The sequence below is a fragment of the Anabas testudineus genome, chromosome 2 (assembly GCF_900324465.2).
Source record: "Anabas testudineus chromosome 2, fAnaTes1.2, whole genome shotgun sequence".
In the NCBI taxonomy this organism is placed as follows: Eukaryota; Metazoa; Chordata; class Actinopteri; order Anabantiformes; family Anabantidae; genus Anabas; species Anabas testudineus.
In genome coordinates this window covers 26238101-26252611 of record NC_046611.1, presented here as the reverse complement: position 1 = coordinate 26252611, position 14511 = coordinate 26238101, and the positions used below count along the sequence as shown (strand labels likewise).

The 14511-nt window shown below is 38.9% G+C and overlaps 3 protein-coding genes across 5 annotated transcripts; all 3 read right to left on the bottom strand.

Moving 5' to 3' along the window:
* Nucleotides 1-41: 41 nt before the first annotated feature.
* On the bottom strand, nucleotides 42-3922 carry c8g (complement component 8, gamma polypeptide). Its single transcript, XM_026364370.1, has 7 exons — nucleotides 3561-3922; nucleotides 2495-2637; nucleotides 2155-2225; nucleotides 1961-2068; nucleotides 1643-1747; nucleotides 1313-1348; nucleotides 42-229 (listed from the first exon to the last, which is right to left on the bottom strand). Exons 1-7 carry the CDS (start codon nucleotides 3741-3743, stop codon nucleotides 210-212), a joined length of 666 nt encoding a protein of 221 aa, XP_026220155.1. The 5' UTR covers nucleotides 3744-3922; the 3' UTR covers nucleotides 42-209.
* Nucleotides 3923-3976: 54 nt separating this feature from the next.
* msrb2 (methionine sulfoxide reductase B2) lies at nucleotides 3977-6811 on the bottom strand. Its single transcript, XM_026361190.1, has 5 exons — nucleotides 6571-6811; nucleotides 5925-6022; nucleotides 5496-5572; nucleotides 5215-5362; nucleotides 3977-4846 (listed from the first exon to the last, which is right to left on the bottom strand). Exons 1-5 carry the CDS (start codon nucleotides 6683-6685, stop codon nucleotides 4709-4711), a joined length of 576 nt encoding a protein of 191 aa, XP_026216975.1. The 5' UTR covers nucleotides 6686-6811; the 3' UTR covers nucleotides 3977-4708.
* Nucleotides 6812-6908: 97 nt separating this feature from the next.
* armc3 (armadillo repeat containing 3) lies at nucleotides 6909-14360 on the bottom strand. Of its 3 annotated transcripts, none has more exons than XM_026361186.1 (17): nucleotides 14250-14360; nucleotides 13946-14001; nucleotides 13669-13786; nucleotides 13356-13481; nucleotides 13103-13171; nucleotides 12827-13035; nucleotides 12445-12639; nucleotides 11667-11850; nucleotides 11366-11518; nucleotides 11178-11286; nucleotides 10414-10663; nucleotides 10082-10218; nucleotides 9637-9805; nucleotides 9342-9436; nucleotides 8146-8307; nucleotides 7880-8042; nucleotides 6909-7625 (listed from the first exon to the last, which is right to left on the bottom strand). In XM_026361186.1, exons 2-17 carry the CDS (start codon nucleotides 13991-13993, stop codon nucleotides 7419-7421), a joined length of 2394 nt encoding a protein of 797 aa, XP_026216971.1. In that variant the 5' UTR covers nucleotides 13994-14001; nucleotides 14250-14360; the 3' UTR covers nucleotides 6909-7418. The 3 variants fall into 3 exon arrangements, with proteins under 3 accessions (XP_026216971.1, XP_026216974.1, XP_026216972.1); XM_026361189.1 differs by having other exon boundaries at nucleotides 12827-13002; XM_026361187.1 differs by having other exon boundaries at nucleotides 14240-14352.
* Nucleotides 14361-14511: the final 151 nt, after the last annotated feature.

The window sequence follows — 14511 nt, the reverse complement described above, 5'->3', positions numbered from 1 at the left end:
GGATCAGCAGGGGGCAGATACAGCTTGGACCATTCTCTTCATTTAGTTTTATTAATGTGTAAATGCGAACATTTAAAGTTGTCACTTTGGTGGAGTCTTTCAACATCTGGATGACATTCACATTTTTGAATAATAAAATATGCAGAAGTTTGCAGAAGAACGGCCGAAGACCACAAGGCTGGCTCTGTCTGCTGCACAGGTCTGCTTCTTCAGCATGTGGGGACACAGTCTGGAAAACAAAGAGCCGGCAGGTTTATTTACATAGAAGCTGTGCTGATGTTTTGTAACAGATTGTTACACAAGTTGAAGTCGACAAACGCACAGCCTGCAGGAGCAAACGTGAAAGGTATTTGGGAAGGTCAAGGGAACAGGTCACTGGTTTCCTTAAAGAGCGGATCTTAAGCAATCTCTTTCTTTCTCCCATGATATAACAGTCTGTAAAAATGTTGTTGTCATGATCCTTTTCTTTTTTAATCCTGATCCTGTGTGTGTTAATGCTCAGCTCATTGTGTTAAAGCCTTTTGAAATGTATCATCAAATTACAATAAAGCTAGTTCCCACTAAATCCACTTATTTTTGCATAAGGTAAGGTAAACATTTGAATGAATTATTTGTCTAATTTATCAGAGATAACACACCAAACTAGGTTTGAATTTTAACGCACTGTATTCTCCAAAGGGAGATTTTTTATTGATGTCTTTTCTGATCTTGTACTTTTTTATATTGCCCGACCCTAAGCCTAGCTTTTACAACATCAATGACAGAGCGGAACACTTTATAAGCCAAACTGCTTCCCAACTCAAAATACATCAAAATACAATTATCTCAATAACATAACATACGTGTAACACTGAACAAAGCAGGAAACTGCTACTCTTCCATTCAGATAAAGATTCAGTCACTGGTGCACAAAAGAACCACAGCTGCAAACACAGACATTTAACACGCTGAACCAGTGACCTTTCTTCCAGTTACGCTGGACAGGATGAACTACTATACTATACTACTATAAATGTATAGCAGCATACAGCACGAACAGGATTCTTAGTGTACTTCATTGTCCTGTGACAATACTGTAAACTGTATACAGTAAACCAGCAGGCACTGACAGCTCAAAAACTGGAAATCATTCCATGCTTTCTACAGTTTCCAGAGTACCATCATCAGTACTTGTCAGCATGTCTCAGCTGCTCCCCTCACTTCTGCTCCTTTTTCATTTTGGCTTTATACATTTATCAGATTTGTCTTTCTATTAAATAATCTCTGCTGCTTTTTATGTGATTGTTTGTCCTAAAAAGTATATTTAACTTACTGATGACATGGTCCTGGTCCACATCACCACAGTGACCTCAAAAGAAAAAAAATGTTAACATACAAGTTATTTACATAAAAGAACCTGAGGATGCATCTATTCTTACATGACTACTGTGTATTTTATTTATGCAATTAAAAAGCATGGGTTAATTCTATCATGAACATTTACAACAGTTATGGTATTGTATTACATTGTAATATTTAATGTTGTAATTGCATGAATATATTTTTTAAGACAATACATTCCAAACTGCTTTAACATTAAATATGATTGCCATTAATATATTTGATTAAGTTTTTAGTGTTTTTCAGCTGGATGCAGACATACTGTATGTGGGAAAAGGGAAGAGGTATGCCAGTCCAAAATTCTGTTTTTCAGCAAGCTGCTCAAACTTGGTCAACATTGGCTCTGACAGATCGTCAACAGACCTGGCTGAATACAGGAAAAGAAAAACAACAACAAAAAACATTATGATATATATATATATATATATATATATATATATAAATATATATATATATATATATATATATATATATATATATATATATATATAAATATATATATATATATACAGTATATACACACACACACGCATATGTAGTTTCATCCCCAGGATGGATTTTAAATATAAGATATCCCTACCATAGAGTTTCAGGGTAACCTTGTCCTGTTTCTGATAGTAGATGATTGCATATGAGCTGTAGTCCGTCTCTCCAATCACTATATCTGTGTTCAGCTCAGGACGGGGTCCTGGTGGAAACATGCAGAAAGCAAGGATAGATATTAGATTACTACCATGGTGAGTGAGATATAGTATAAAATATAGTAGGACTGACCTTTAAGAAGTAGTCTTCCTGGTGTTGTGGTTGTATGGTAGACCTGTAAGATTTCCCAACAGTGGTGATTACTGAGAGAAGAGAAGAGAAGAGAAGAGAAGAGAAGAGAAGAGAAGAGAAGAGAAGAGAAGAGAAGAGAAGAGAAGAGAAGAGAAGAGAAGAGAAGAGAAGAGAAGAGAAGAGAAGAGAAGAGAAGAGACGTAATCAAATATATATGGCTTGAGTATGAAGTGATCATGAAGTAGGTGAATAGACAGATAAGTGGCTTATTTGCCCCCTCTCCTGTTAAATTGGGGTATTGACAACAAGAGCTGCATTTTCAGTGTGTGCTGGTACTTACTGTCGTGTTTTTGTGCTAACGGACAGTGTTTGGTTAGAGGCAGAATATTTGAGAGCAATGACCGTAGGCTCCACTTTGGTTCCATGTTTTAACAGGTAGGGGCATTTGGAGGCAATGTTTAGCAGGTACCATGTTCCCGTCATCTATAACATACACAAGCAAGATTTAAGTGTATACACACAGAGAAAACATAGGCAACATTTTCAGACACGATTTAAGCCTCAGACATAATATTTGCAAATCTGTAGTTGAGAGGCATTGATTGAAGTTTTTTTTACTTGAGGTAGTCATTACACTTTATCCAGTGATCCTGAGAACCCTTTCTAACTAAGACTTTCCTCATCTTTTCTGCTCCTTTATTTTTGGCTCAAATTCTATTTGACTGAATCTATTTGACTGAACCCCCACCTCCTATTGCCTAAACACCATGTTGACACTGTTACACAAACCTGTCCATATCGGCAGCCCACACACAAATCCATAATCAAACAGACTGAAAGTCTAAACCAATGTTTTTTCTCTTTAAGCTTTGGATAGTTGTAACTTGCAAGCTTTTAAATTAGCACTTAACTTTTGTCTGGTCTGGTAACCTTTACATTTGTTAACTAAGCACAAACACCTGCTGAAGTTGTCAATGTACTATGAGGGGTACAAACTGTCTTTGTTCCACAAAGTTCACTTTTCTTATGTTCTTCTGAAAGTAACAAATGACTGTTAGTATGTTCCAGTGATTCACAGAATCAAAACTAGAATCCAACTTTCAGTGTGGAAAGGTCAGGTAACAGCATAGAGCAGATTTACTGTTGTACTCTAAGGACACAGATACAATCCACTGCCTGGAAACACTTGTTAATTTTTCAAATTGAGACCTAGTTCCAGTGCAGCCTTTTCAGGAATGTTTTTCCAGCCTTGTCACAATTGAATCTAAACAGAAGTTTGAAATGGTGAAACTTACGTCAAATTAAATGCAGCCTGGAAATAATTATTAAAACCAGCACTTAATACACAGTCAAAGAATACACAGTCCACTAGTGTGAATACTCTGCCTCTTCCTCCAGCTTCTTACCTGCTGTAAGTCTATGTTCTGTGCTGCTGAGGGCACATCCACAGGGTTGACCTTTGGCTTCTTAGGAGGTCGTCTTTGGGGTCTTGGTCGACTCTTAGCCCCCCCTACAGCCTCACTGGAACCCCACAGACAAACACACATCAAAAAGACCACTGCCAACATGCAACGCCACACTCCAGCCATCCTGGCACTAACACTACTACACTCAATAATCAGGATTATCGCTCAGCTTTCTGTATTCTTACTTCCTTTTGTCTCCCAAATTATCTTCCTGTTTTCTATTGGCTTTTCTGACCCTTGGTTGTCTGTCTACTATTCCTTATCTGCTTTACTCAACCTGAAGAAATGCATGGACAGTCAGAAAGCAGTAGACAAGCAATGTGAAACAGAGGATGGTCTTTTAGGTTAAATATTAACTTGGTTTATTGAAAGACATTGGGCCATACTGCAGTACAGGGGCCAGCAATAAATAATAATTAAATACTTAAATCTTAATAAACTTTATGGTCAGTAAATTATCAGAGAAATAAACATAATGTGCATTTATTAACAAATGAACAGATTTGTCAACATATGAACATATATGACACCAGACTGGAAAACACAAAACACAGCAATGTCATAACTTCCTTTGTTTTGCCATCTCTACAGAAAAAAAGGTCTTTTTAATTCAGGCCCAAAGAATTTTGGCATTTTTCAGATATGAAAATCACTCAAGTGATAATAATGTTAAAAGACAATTTGTTTTTTGCAACTTGAATGTGTTAGCCACTATTTTCACAGTTGCTCAAGACAGACATTGATATGGACAAAAATTTACTACCCCACAAAAATTAGAAAGCAATAATAAAAACAATCCATACAGTGACTACTTTGTGAAGAATGTTTTTAATTAAGTAACTAGGGCGACTGGAGGTGCTGATGGTCTATGAATTTGAGTTTGTCAAAGTAATAGGCTATCAGCTCAATAAACCCCAGCAAGTACATTTCCAACAAAATTGAAACACTAGGTGCTACACAAAGCTTCACACTAGCAGAGCTGTATAGATCGAAATCATGGAATCCCAGCGTTGACTCTGGACTTTCATTTTGCCTCTCAAAAAGGCCTGCAAGTGTTTTCAGTAGTTTAGGCAAATCACTATAGTTCATCAGATTTCCTCAGACTTTTCAGGTCTGGTGGAGGTGTTGTCCCTGGGTTTGAACTTAAGGGCCACACTGTTGATACAGAATCGCTGGCCTGTTGGGTCTGGTCCATCATCAAACACATGACCCAGGTGGGCATCACACTGCACAACACACACATGAACACACAAAGCCAACCAAAAAATCAAAAATAATGGTTATATTTGAAGAATATTCTAAACAAAGTGTAGGTGATACACATTTAAACTTTACTGGCTAGACACAGAGCTACAGTCTCCTCCAGATTAAGGTTATTTATTTTGCATTTGCTGAAGACTGACATACATTAAGTTTTATTAACTTGAATCTTATCTTAAAACTTTTCCTCTTAAACACAAATGTCGCTAGTGTACAGCAAAAATAACTGGATTAGCCTTGTTGTTTTAAAACGTTTGGAGTGGACTTAATATTGCCTAGAACAACTATGCTATGTAAATTGAACTTTGGCTTCACAGCCCAAAACACAACTCACATTTTTACAAAGGACCTCTGTCCCAGCACTACCAAGGCTGTTGTCAGGGCGACGAATTATGGAGGTGTGGCTTTCATCCCGCTCCCATGTCCCATGAGCGTCTTTGAAAGCTGGCCAGCCTGTTCCAGAGTCATACTTAGCCTCTGAACTATTAGTAGAAGAAGCAAAATTTCCAAGATAAGTATCTACTGATATATATTTTGAAATAAACAACTAACACAAATTTTCTGTGTGTGAGTGGGCGTATGAAGTTTCCTGTTAATGTTAGTGCTAAGTGTTACCTGAAGAGTGGAGCATCACAGCAGACACAGTGGTACATTCCCACTTCATAATGGTTTAGATAGATCCCACTAAAAGGCTGAGAACACCAACAAACCCAGTTGAAAGGCAAAACACAGTTCCTTCTTCTTTTTATTCTATTGCATTCACATTTATTATGACCTATTTATCAGGCAGGTTTCTAATTCATTACACACTAAAGGCTGTAGCTGAACTCATTAAACCTGTCTCAGGTCAACAACACATTGACGGTCAAAGTCCACTGTGATCATGCTTATGAGTGAGTAGGCCTGTGTATGTCAGTCTGGCAGATTAAATCAGTTTGACACAAATCACTGCACTAATGTACATGCTCATTTGTTTTAGTTGTTGAAATTCTGTTGTATGAGAATTAGGGTTCATTATATTATTCATTCATATATGAAACTCACCACCTCTGTTCCACTTTCTCTAGTGACTACATACTGTTCTGGAGTGAGTTTCTTTTGCCAGTCTGTAGTCTCACTGTAACGGGTGAGAGACTGTGTGCCTGCAGAAAGCAAAGGTTATAATGAGAAGGTCACTGAGTTTGCATATGCATTTGTTATTAGCAACAAGAGGTAGGCACCAAAATGCAGAATACCGAACAATTAAACATTAAAACCATCTGTTATTGAAGTGTTTTCTAAACTGCTTCAAATCAGAACTCACAACATTGGACCAGACCCTAAAGATCATGCAGCAAAATAGAGAAACCTGCAGCACAAGAAGTGTGGGTACAGTTTGAGCCAAAAATGTACCAGAAGAAAAGAAAACAGCCATAACATTTTACTGAGTCTAACTTCAGTAACAATGAATAAATGAATAAATGCTAACTGTTAACTCCTAACCCCTGCCAGCCCCTGTAACCCACCCCCACCCAGCTCCTGTTTGCACAAACAAGAGTTTCTTAGGATACTCCACAACACACTGAAAGGCTCTCATGTCCAATATACTGAGCAAACTACAGCACTGTGCATCTGCAAGTGTCTGCAGCCACAAGTGAGAATACTGTAAATCCCCAAGTAAGAGTAATGAAGCCAAATGTTCCCCCAGTACCTTGAGATGTGGACAACAGGCGGGAGAATAAAGAGATCCTGGTCGGGAACACCACGGATCTCGCTGCCGCATGTCGAGAAGCAACTACGAAGAGACGAGCGACGACTCGAGGCATGTTTGCTGTTGCTGTGTCTAAAGTCAAGTGCAGGACTCAGTCGAAGCTGGCTGTGCGCTCGCTGCCGCGCCGGTCCTCCCCCGGTTCATCCCCCGGTTCATCCCCCGGTTCATCCAGGCTGTTGGCTCAGTGACCCGGTCAAAAATCACACTTCGAGCTGCGTGGGTTGGGTGGATTGAATTTTTATTGCTCGACAACGTGCAAAGAGCATCGTAACGTAAACATGTGGTTGCTTTGATGACGTAGCTTGTGGTAAATACCTTAGGATTTGTTCCAAAAAAAAAAAAAAAAACAACAACAACAATAGTGAATAGTGAAGTCACCATGAACAATGACGTATTATCAGAGTATTTTATAAAAACAAACACATTAGAAGAATTTTTATTTAGTGCTAAGTAAACTTAACATGTCTTTAGCAAAATAAATGATCCAAGAAAAATACAAATATATATTTACATTTACATTATCTGAGTTCTAACTTGGAGAGTTACCCCCACCTGACTTTTTTAGTTACAACATCTACTGTGGGAGAAACAAAGGTTAAATCGCTGTTTATTAATGAAGCCTAACAGATAAGACAAACAGATTTTTCTTGTTGGCTTTTCTATTCACCATTATAATCAATTGAACAATTGTATGAATATAATGTATGTTGAATGTATGATTGTTAAGACAATTCAGATAATTGTGCTGGTCACAGCATTTTAGCCTGTCAGTATCTACACAGTGTTGTCTATATAGTCTGGTATTGCACAGCAGCAGCAGTATCTGCTGCCAGTAGGCTTCCAGGCTGATGCATAAGGTCCACTATGTAGCGGCAGGGCTGTGAAGAGCACCCATTCCTAGCGGGGGGCCCATCAAATAGTAGTACCTCATTCCAAGCCCGGTTATACTCACCCCTTACAAGTGTGCAACTGATTCCGATGCAATCAGCCAGACACTGAGAAGTTAGAGAGTGAACAGAGCTCAGTATATGATTATTATTATTAAACTCTGGAAAGTGAGTGGAAAATAAAACAAGGAAAGAAAGATTTTATGTGTAGGATGGGTAGAACTTAGGGAGAGGGGAAAGGGGGAAATTGGGCCACAAAGGAAGGAAAGATAGGAGCAAAAGAAAGAACCAAATGAAGAACTAAAAGCTTGGTACAAAGAAAAAAAGATGAAGATGCTGTGTGGTACTTAGGTGAGAGTTACCTTGAAGAGAAGTGCCCTGTGATAGTAGATTCCCTTGGTGATCAAACCAATGGGAATAACATTAGACTGAAGCTGAAACTTGAGCTCACTGAGGTGCAGGACCCATGGGAATTCGTGCAGTTTCTCCATCCTCACCGGTCCACCCATGGCTTCACTCACCAGCCTGACATCCAAATGCATTCACACAAACCCAATTACAATCCAGAAATTGTGTCTAAGTGGTATCTGTGTGTGTTAGTTGCATGTTGACTAACTAAATCCATCACCTGGCCAAGGCAGCATACTGCTCGTGTTCATGGAGTGGAAGGATGGATTCTTTGACTTCTTTAATAAGAACCTGCAGTGAGTCATCCATCATCTTCCACACTTTCTTTGTAGGAAATTCACACTTGGTCTCATCTTTCTGTGTGTCATCCTCTGTCTTGTTCCTGTACAGAGAGACAGTACAATTACATTTTTTTTTTTTTAAAAAAAAAAATTGTGTTGAGCTTCTTTATGTTACTTTTGTTATCCCTCACATTTTTGGAAACCATAACTAATTACCTGTATCCACCCTGCGTCGGCAAAATTCTACCAACACTAAACATTTAGTTTAAATTAATTCTAGTCAGAGGCATTTTGCTTTGAAAACTTAAACCTAGGTCATAATAAGCCATGGATAACACCTCAAATGGATTACATAAGATGCTGCTTAAGAATGCCTGAGATGCTGTGTGCATGTTAAAAGGGGCACATGGTGAAAGAGGGGTGGATGTGAGGTACCCTAAGGGGGCACTACTCTGTTTGGCAATGTTTAATCATCAAAATGCTAAAGGGGTTAGTGTGGGCGTGCATGTTAAGCTTTAATACATCCAATGTGTGTTGACATCTTTAGCAGAATCTTCGTGAGTATGTATGAATGTGAAGTTGTCTGTGTTTTTGGTTGTGCAAGTAAGATCCGAATTCCAAGTACAAAGGCTCTTTTACTCTGTGTGTTGCAATCTTTTTTTTTTTAAAATGGGATCATTTACCCTGTGAGGCCACACTAATGGGGCACAATAAAGGCAACGGGAGAGAGGGGAATAAAAGAGAAGAGAGAGGAAGAAAAGTGGAGCACTGGATTGAAGCAGACAAGGGGAGGGTGATAGTAGTAACAGTCACAATAAACTGTACCAACTGCTACATGGTACAGCTGGTTGAATTGTACCAGGAATCTAAGGATCCACTATTTTTGTGGTTGTTTGGTTTATTTTTCACTCTACCGTTAATGTTAGGGATCCAATTAGTTGAATTAGTTTGGGAGTTGATGCATATACTCCCCAATTCAAGACTTTTGTCCAAACTTCACTTTGCATGCATTTGATCAGTCAATCAATCAAAGTAATGTTGTTGCTGCTACCAGTTGTGGCATGCACATTTTTATTTTTCTTTAATCCATTAAAATAATCCATTAAAATATTTCTTTTTAATGTAGGACTCGTACTCTGTTGATGTGTTGACCACAATGATGGGCCTGTGCTGGTTGACTGGCTGTTTGAACAGCTCCTCCAAAGTGAGAATCCTTTGACCTGCAGAAGCCTATAAGTAAGAGAGACATGAGTATATGCTATAAATAAAATTTATATAATTGATTCTTGAATTGATTATTTTTCATGAAAGACAAGATGGATGGAAAAAAATTCTACTGCTGTGATAACTGAATTGTTAAATGTGCTGAAACTTATCTGGATCTGAGACAAGTAACTTCTGTAACACATAATCTGCAATAGTCCACACACCTTCCCAGCATCGTAGAAACCATCAACAATAACGTCAGTGGAAGCCAAATGACCTGTCAGGCTGTATTTAACAGACAAGTTGCAGTTAAGCAGGCTTATCATGGCCAACTCGCTGTAACTGCTCTTACGATTCACCGACTGATTGATTTCTTGAAGTATTTCCAAAGCTCTAAGACAGATATAAACACATGAGCACATATAGATAGTCAGATTCTAATAAAAAATATAAAAGCATATGAACAAAATGATAAAAGATAATATGATAATATGCACATTACTGCCATCTGCTGACAAGTTAATAACTACATTGAGTTGATGCTAACACTATACTTCTACTGTGCTTTGCAGTATTGAACACTAGTACTTAAAATAACTTCCTCTATTATACAGGACGTGACTCATCAGTCATGTGCTAATGTCACTGTGTGTCGTCTCTGTGTCTTACCCATGTTTGCACATCTCAACAGCAGCAGACTCTTCACACGCATAGACATGCACTGCAAAGCATGTGTTGGACAATACCTCCTTGTGATATGATTGCAGCAAACTGACAAGTGGCTGAAGGCCTCCAGCCCTTTGTAGCTAATTAGGACAGGGGATGAGTTTTAGGAACTTTGGTAGAGCATATTAATTACTGTCAGACATATAAACCCCCATTTCTAATTTTTTGTTTCATAGAATTTTGTTGTGGGTTAAGAAAAAAACACAGTGAAACACTGATGACATATTCTTGTTATCAGGTCAGATCAGTATTCTGAGCACTAAGGAAGCACTAACCTCTGCCCTTGCTTCTGTGTCACAAGCTAGCACTGTCAGACACTGTGTGGTGTTAACCAGGACCTGTGTATCTGTAGACTTTAAGGGCTCCACCAAAGCCGGTATGGCTCCATGTGACAAGATGCTGCAGCAGATGATTTCATGTCGTGCCATGTTGCCAAGTGTGGCAGCAGCATTGGCTACCATCCTAGGACAGCTTCCATTAAGCTGCTGGACAAGGATCTCATGGCCTCCTGCCTCAAACACCGCACTACAGGAAACCACAGAAATGGATAAGAGATTTGATGCAAACCTGTAGTGTTACTTTACTCTAAACGCAGTCTCACACAATATTACGTTCAGTATTTCTGCAGAGTAAGTGACACAAATCTGATAAAGCACAAATGAATGCAGTACATTACATAAAACACTAACATAGTATGTAAGGTTCATACAATTAGATAAGAAGATATTCGTTATGCAAGAACCATGGGATGATGAAGTATTAAATTATTACTTAAACAGTATAGAGGACAGTTTATGGCTTAACCTTAAAGATTTTACTTGTTCTAAGCTCCAGATATGGGGAGATTGAAAATGTATTACTGTTTTTACAAATTTGGCAATAAGTAGCCTTGAAGTTATTCATTTTCTAGCTCTGTTTTGTATACATTACTGTGGGGATTTTACATGGTTAGAACCAAAAATAACAAATGATTGTTATTCAGAGAAAAACAAAAAAGAATAGTGTACATATAAATGCATTGAGTCTGCCTGTCACTCACAATGCGCTGTGTTTGTTGTTATATGTGAGGTTAGAGAGAGCCTGGGTTGCTGCTTGTCTCAGTGCCAAACTCTCACTGCTCAGCCCCTGTACCACTGCAGGGATACCACCTGAAACACGTATAAATTCAACTCATTCACAAGTGGTCAGCATGTTGATGTTATGCTGCTTATGTGCATGTCTATTTACCCAGGTCTCTGAAGCGATCTTTGCTGGATAGATGGAAGCTCATGGCAGCCACAGCCTGACAGGCAGATGTTTTAACGCCAATGTCCGCCACAGACAGAAGCTCTACCAGAACCTTCTCCACATTGTGCTCATGGAGCACTTTGCGATTTTCAGCTAAATATAACAGATACGCACATCCACATACATGGAAACATAAATAAAAAAACATAGTTTAGTTAAGTATCCTACTTCTTACACCTATCAAATCTCTTGTTGAAAAATTAGAAAAAAGGTTATTATCTCTTGTTTCCATCTAGCTCACAGCTTTTAGCAACCCTTGAGATGCATTTAACAGCATTTGACTGGATTTCAGGCATGTTGGGGGTGAGAAGAAAATCCATCAGTCTAGTCAGTCCTCCATCTTTGTGGATAAGCTGGACACTCTCACTGTCACTCAAACAGTTAGCCACTACCTGTAAGGCTTCAGCGTGAAGGTCACTAAAGTCCTGCAAGATATAGAAATATATGTGAAAAGAAGAGATAATAGGAGTTGAGAAAACGTACAAATAGAACTAGTACAAGCTAAGAGTGGGAAAATAAAGCAGCTAGGTAAAGTGGCTTGATTTATGTAGCACACTGCAAACACTGAGGTAACTCAAAATATGGGAAAGGAAAAGATTTTGTTAAAATGAATAAGCAAGAACTAAGAAATTAAACAAAGATAAAATAGAATTTAATTTAAACATTGAGTGAAATAATATAAAATACACAAAATAAAATATAAATAGACAAAAATAATAAAAAGCTAGACATGCAGTTATAGTGTAGGTACGCTGTAGTAATAAACTGTCTCCAGTGCAGTAATGAAAATAAAAATGCAGAAGAGAAACCAATCAATCAAAGCCATAAAAGAACAGAGTGCTTAATTTAGATTTGAAATCAGCTGTGATCATCAAGACGTGGATTCCATTTGTGGTTAACTCTCTGTATTTTACTTTCGTTTTAAGAAACATTAAGAGGCAGAACAGGACACACAAAGCTTGTGTTCTCTCCATCTCTCTCTCTCACACACACACACACAAACACACACACCTACCTACCGTGTTATTAAGAATATCAATGAGCTTCTCAAATCCATGCTGTTCCCTGAAGGCATTGCGTGTATCTTTATCAGTGGTGATATTCTGCAGGGTCTTTAAAGTCAAATGTTGAATAACAGGAAAGTCTGAATGTAACAGCTCCAAAAGTGGAGGGATCCCACCCAACTCATGAACTGCCAGGCGACTCTGGTAGTCCTTCACCCATAACAGAGGGAACAAGAACATGACAAGACCTTTAAAATTGTTTGAATTTCACCAATTCCAACACTATATTTACAAGAATGTTATCTATGTAGGTGTCTTTGGATTCATTCATGGAATGTACAGTATCCTATTACCATATAACCTTGTAACCTCCTCTAGACTGACAATTTTGAGTCACCTGAACTAGGTTGAAGATTATCTCTAGCGAGTTCTTCTTAACATCAGGGTCGGGACTGGATAGAAGCTTGATTAGAGGCGGTAGGCCGTTGTTGTCAAAGATCTGGACCTTGCAGACAAAATCCACTGACAGAGAGGCCAGGCACAGTGTTGCAAACTCGTGGATAACTGTATCATCTTGAGTAGAAGTAGAAGACCAAATAGAGTGTACTGCAATGGAAAGATTTTTTATTATTATTATTGCTGCTTGTATATAGTAAATATGAAAATGACTTACCTTCAAGTGATAGTTTGTCAATTATCAATGGAGTGACATCTATTTTGTTCAGAGCACTCTTTACATCACCTTTCAACAAAAACAAGAGACAACGTAAACCCTTGAGTTATTCCACAAAATCATTAGCCAGTGGCTCTGTCTGTGAAGTCAACAAATCATTAACTAGAGCAGATAGATGGAGGCAAATGACAGTTAATGTTAGTAAGCCTGATAGTTACTAATCAGTACTATAGTTAGTTACTGTCTGACACACCGTTGGTGGCCATGATGCCCAGCGCCATGAAAGCGTTGCGTCTGACCAGCTTGTTGTTGTGAGTGATGAGCTGACAGAGAGGTTCTAGTGCCCCAAGTCCCAGCAGAGAAACCTTGCTCTCGTCTCCTAACAACAGGGGGAGATATTGAACAGGATATTTCAGGCATGGTGCTAGACAGAACCTGAGTGCCTGTGTGGATGCAACTAGAGAAGTGGGAATGAAGTGGAGCTTAATAGAAAGAAATTGGATGAGACATATGATCAGCCACTAGTAGCCTGAATTTCAGTTTCAGTTGCGAGGTTGCCTACTAACCTTTCTCTGCAAATGTGTGGATGGCTTCACAGGCTTTGATTAGGATGTCCTCCTCTGGAGAGCTCAGCAGAAGGACTACTGTTGCTGGGGTTTTGCCCACAACAGGTAGTGCCTCAAACTGATCGAAGAGTGAGAGAGAGAGAGAGACACTAGGCTTTAACGCTGGATGTTTTCAGACTCTAGGCGTCTGTTTCAGTGGACACAAAATATTTTCAGAAACACGTTAGCTAGGTTTTCCCGACGAGAAGGCTTTCATTAGCCTACATTAATATCTCACCGTTTCCTTGCATGGAGTTTCGCTCTCCTTCTTCACTTTCTTTCCCATTCTGTAGCCTAAAGAGATTTGAAATTGTAGCACACATGTAAGTAATGTTAGCTATCCTAACAGCTTTCTTTTAATTGGAGCTGCTTAATATACCGATTCGGCAATTCAGGTAACCGAGATGAACATGAATGTGCTGCAGCTGACGCTGAACAACAAAGCTAACGTGGTAGCTAAGCCGGCCTGCTATTCAGCTTAACATGGCCATAAACTGAGGGTCACAGTGCGATCACTAGTTCAAATGCTCACCTTGACTTACCTATTTATTCCCAAATTAACTAAATAAAACGTTCAAGTTTTATAATTAGACTACGATGCCAGCCGACCAGAAGAACCAGGCAGCAAGTTTAGTGTTTTGGAAAAAGGAGGTTGACACCGCGTTGCTAGGCAACGGGTGCCACGTTAGGCTAAATCAGAGCCCTGTAGATCACAGTGGATTACATTAGATCTATGTCCTCTGTTAACCCACAGTGTTAGAGGCATGGTGTGGGGATGGTCTGCAGGACTGCAGTGTGCTTTAT

What these genes read in the sequence shown, in the direction of transcription:
- armc3 (XM_026361186.1), bottom strand. Translation starts at nt 13,993, where the DNA reads ATGGGAAAGAAAGTGAAGAAGGAGAGCGAAACTCCATGCAAGGAAACG. An exon ending in AGATCGCTTCAGAGACCTGG is followed by an intron (nt 11,287 to 11,365) that starts GTAAATAGACAT and finishes TACGTGTTTCAG; the next exon opens with GTGGTATCCCTGCAGTGGTA. An exon ending in AACAACAAACACAGCGCATT is followed by an intron (nt 10,664 to 11,177) that starts GTGAGTGACAGG and finishes GGTTTCCTGTAG; the next exon opens with TGCGGTGTTTGAGGCAGGAG.
- msrb2 (XM_026361190.1), bottom strand. Translation starts at nt 6,685, where the DNA reads ATGCCTCGAGTCGTCGCTCGTCTCTTCGTAGTTGCTTCTCGACATGCG. An exon ending in CCTGTTGTCCACATCTCAAG is followed by an intron (nt 6,023 to 6,570) that starts GTACTGGGGGAA and finishes TGCTTTCTGCAG; the next exon opens with GCACACAGTCTCTCACCCGT. An exon ending in TGTGATGCTCCACTCTTCAG is followed by an intron (nt 5,363 to 5,495) that starts GTAACACTTAGC and finishes TTCTACTAATAG; the next exon opens with TTCAGAGGCTAAGTATGACT.
- c8g (XM_026364370.1), bottom strand. Translation starts at nt 3,743, where the DNA reads ATGGCTGGAGTGTGGCGTTGCATGTTGGCAGTGGTCTTTTTGATGTGT. An exon ending in AGAACATAGACTTACAGCAG is followed by an intron (nt 2,638 to 3,560) that starts GTAAGAAGCTGG and finishes TGTATGTTATAG; the next exon opens with ATGACGGGAACATGGTACCT. An exon ending in AGGAAGACTACTTCTTAAAG is followed by an intron (nt 2,069 to 2,154) that starts GTCAGTCCTACT and finishes TGTTTCCACCAG; the next exon opens with GACCCCGTCCTGAGCTGAAC.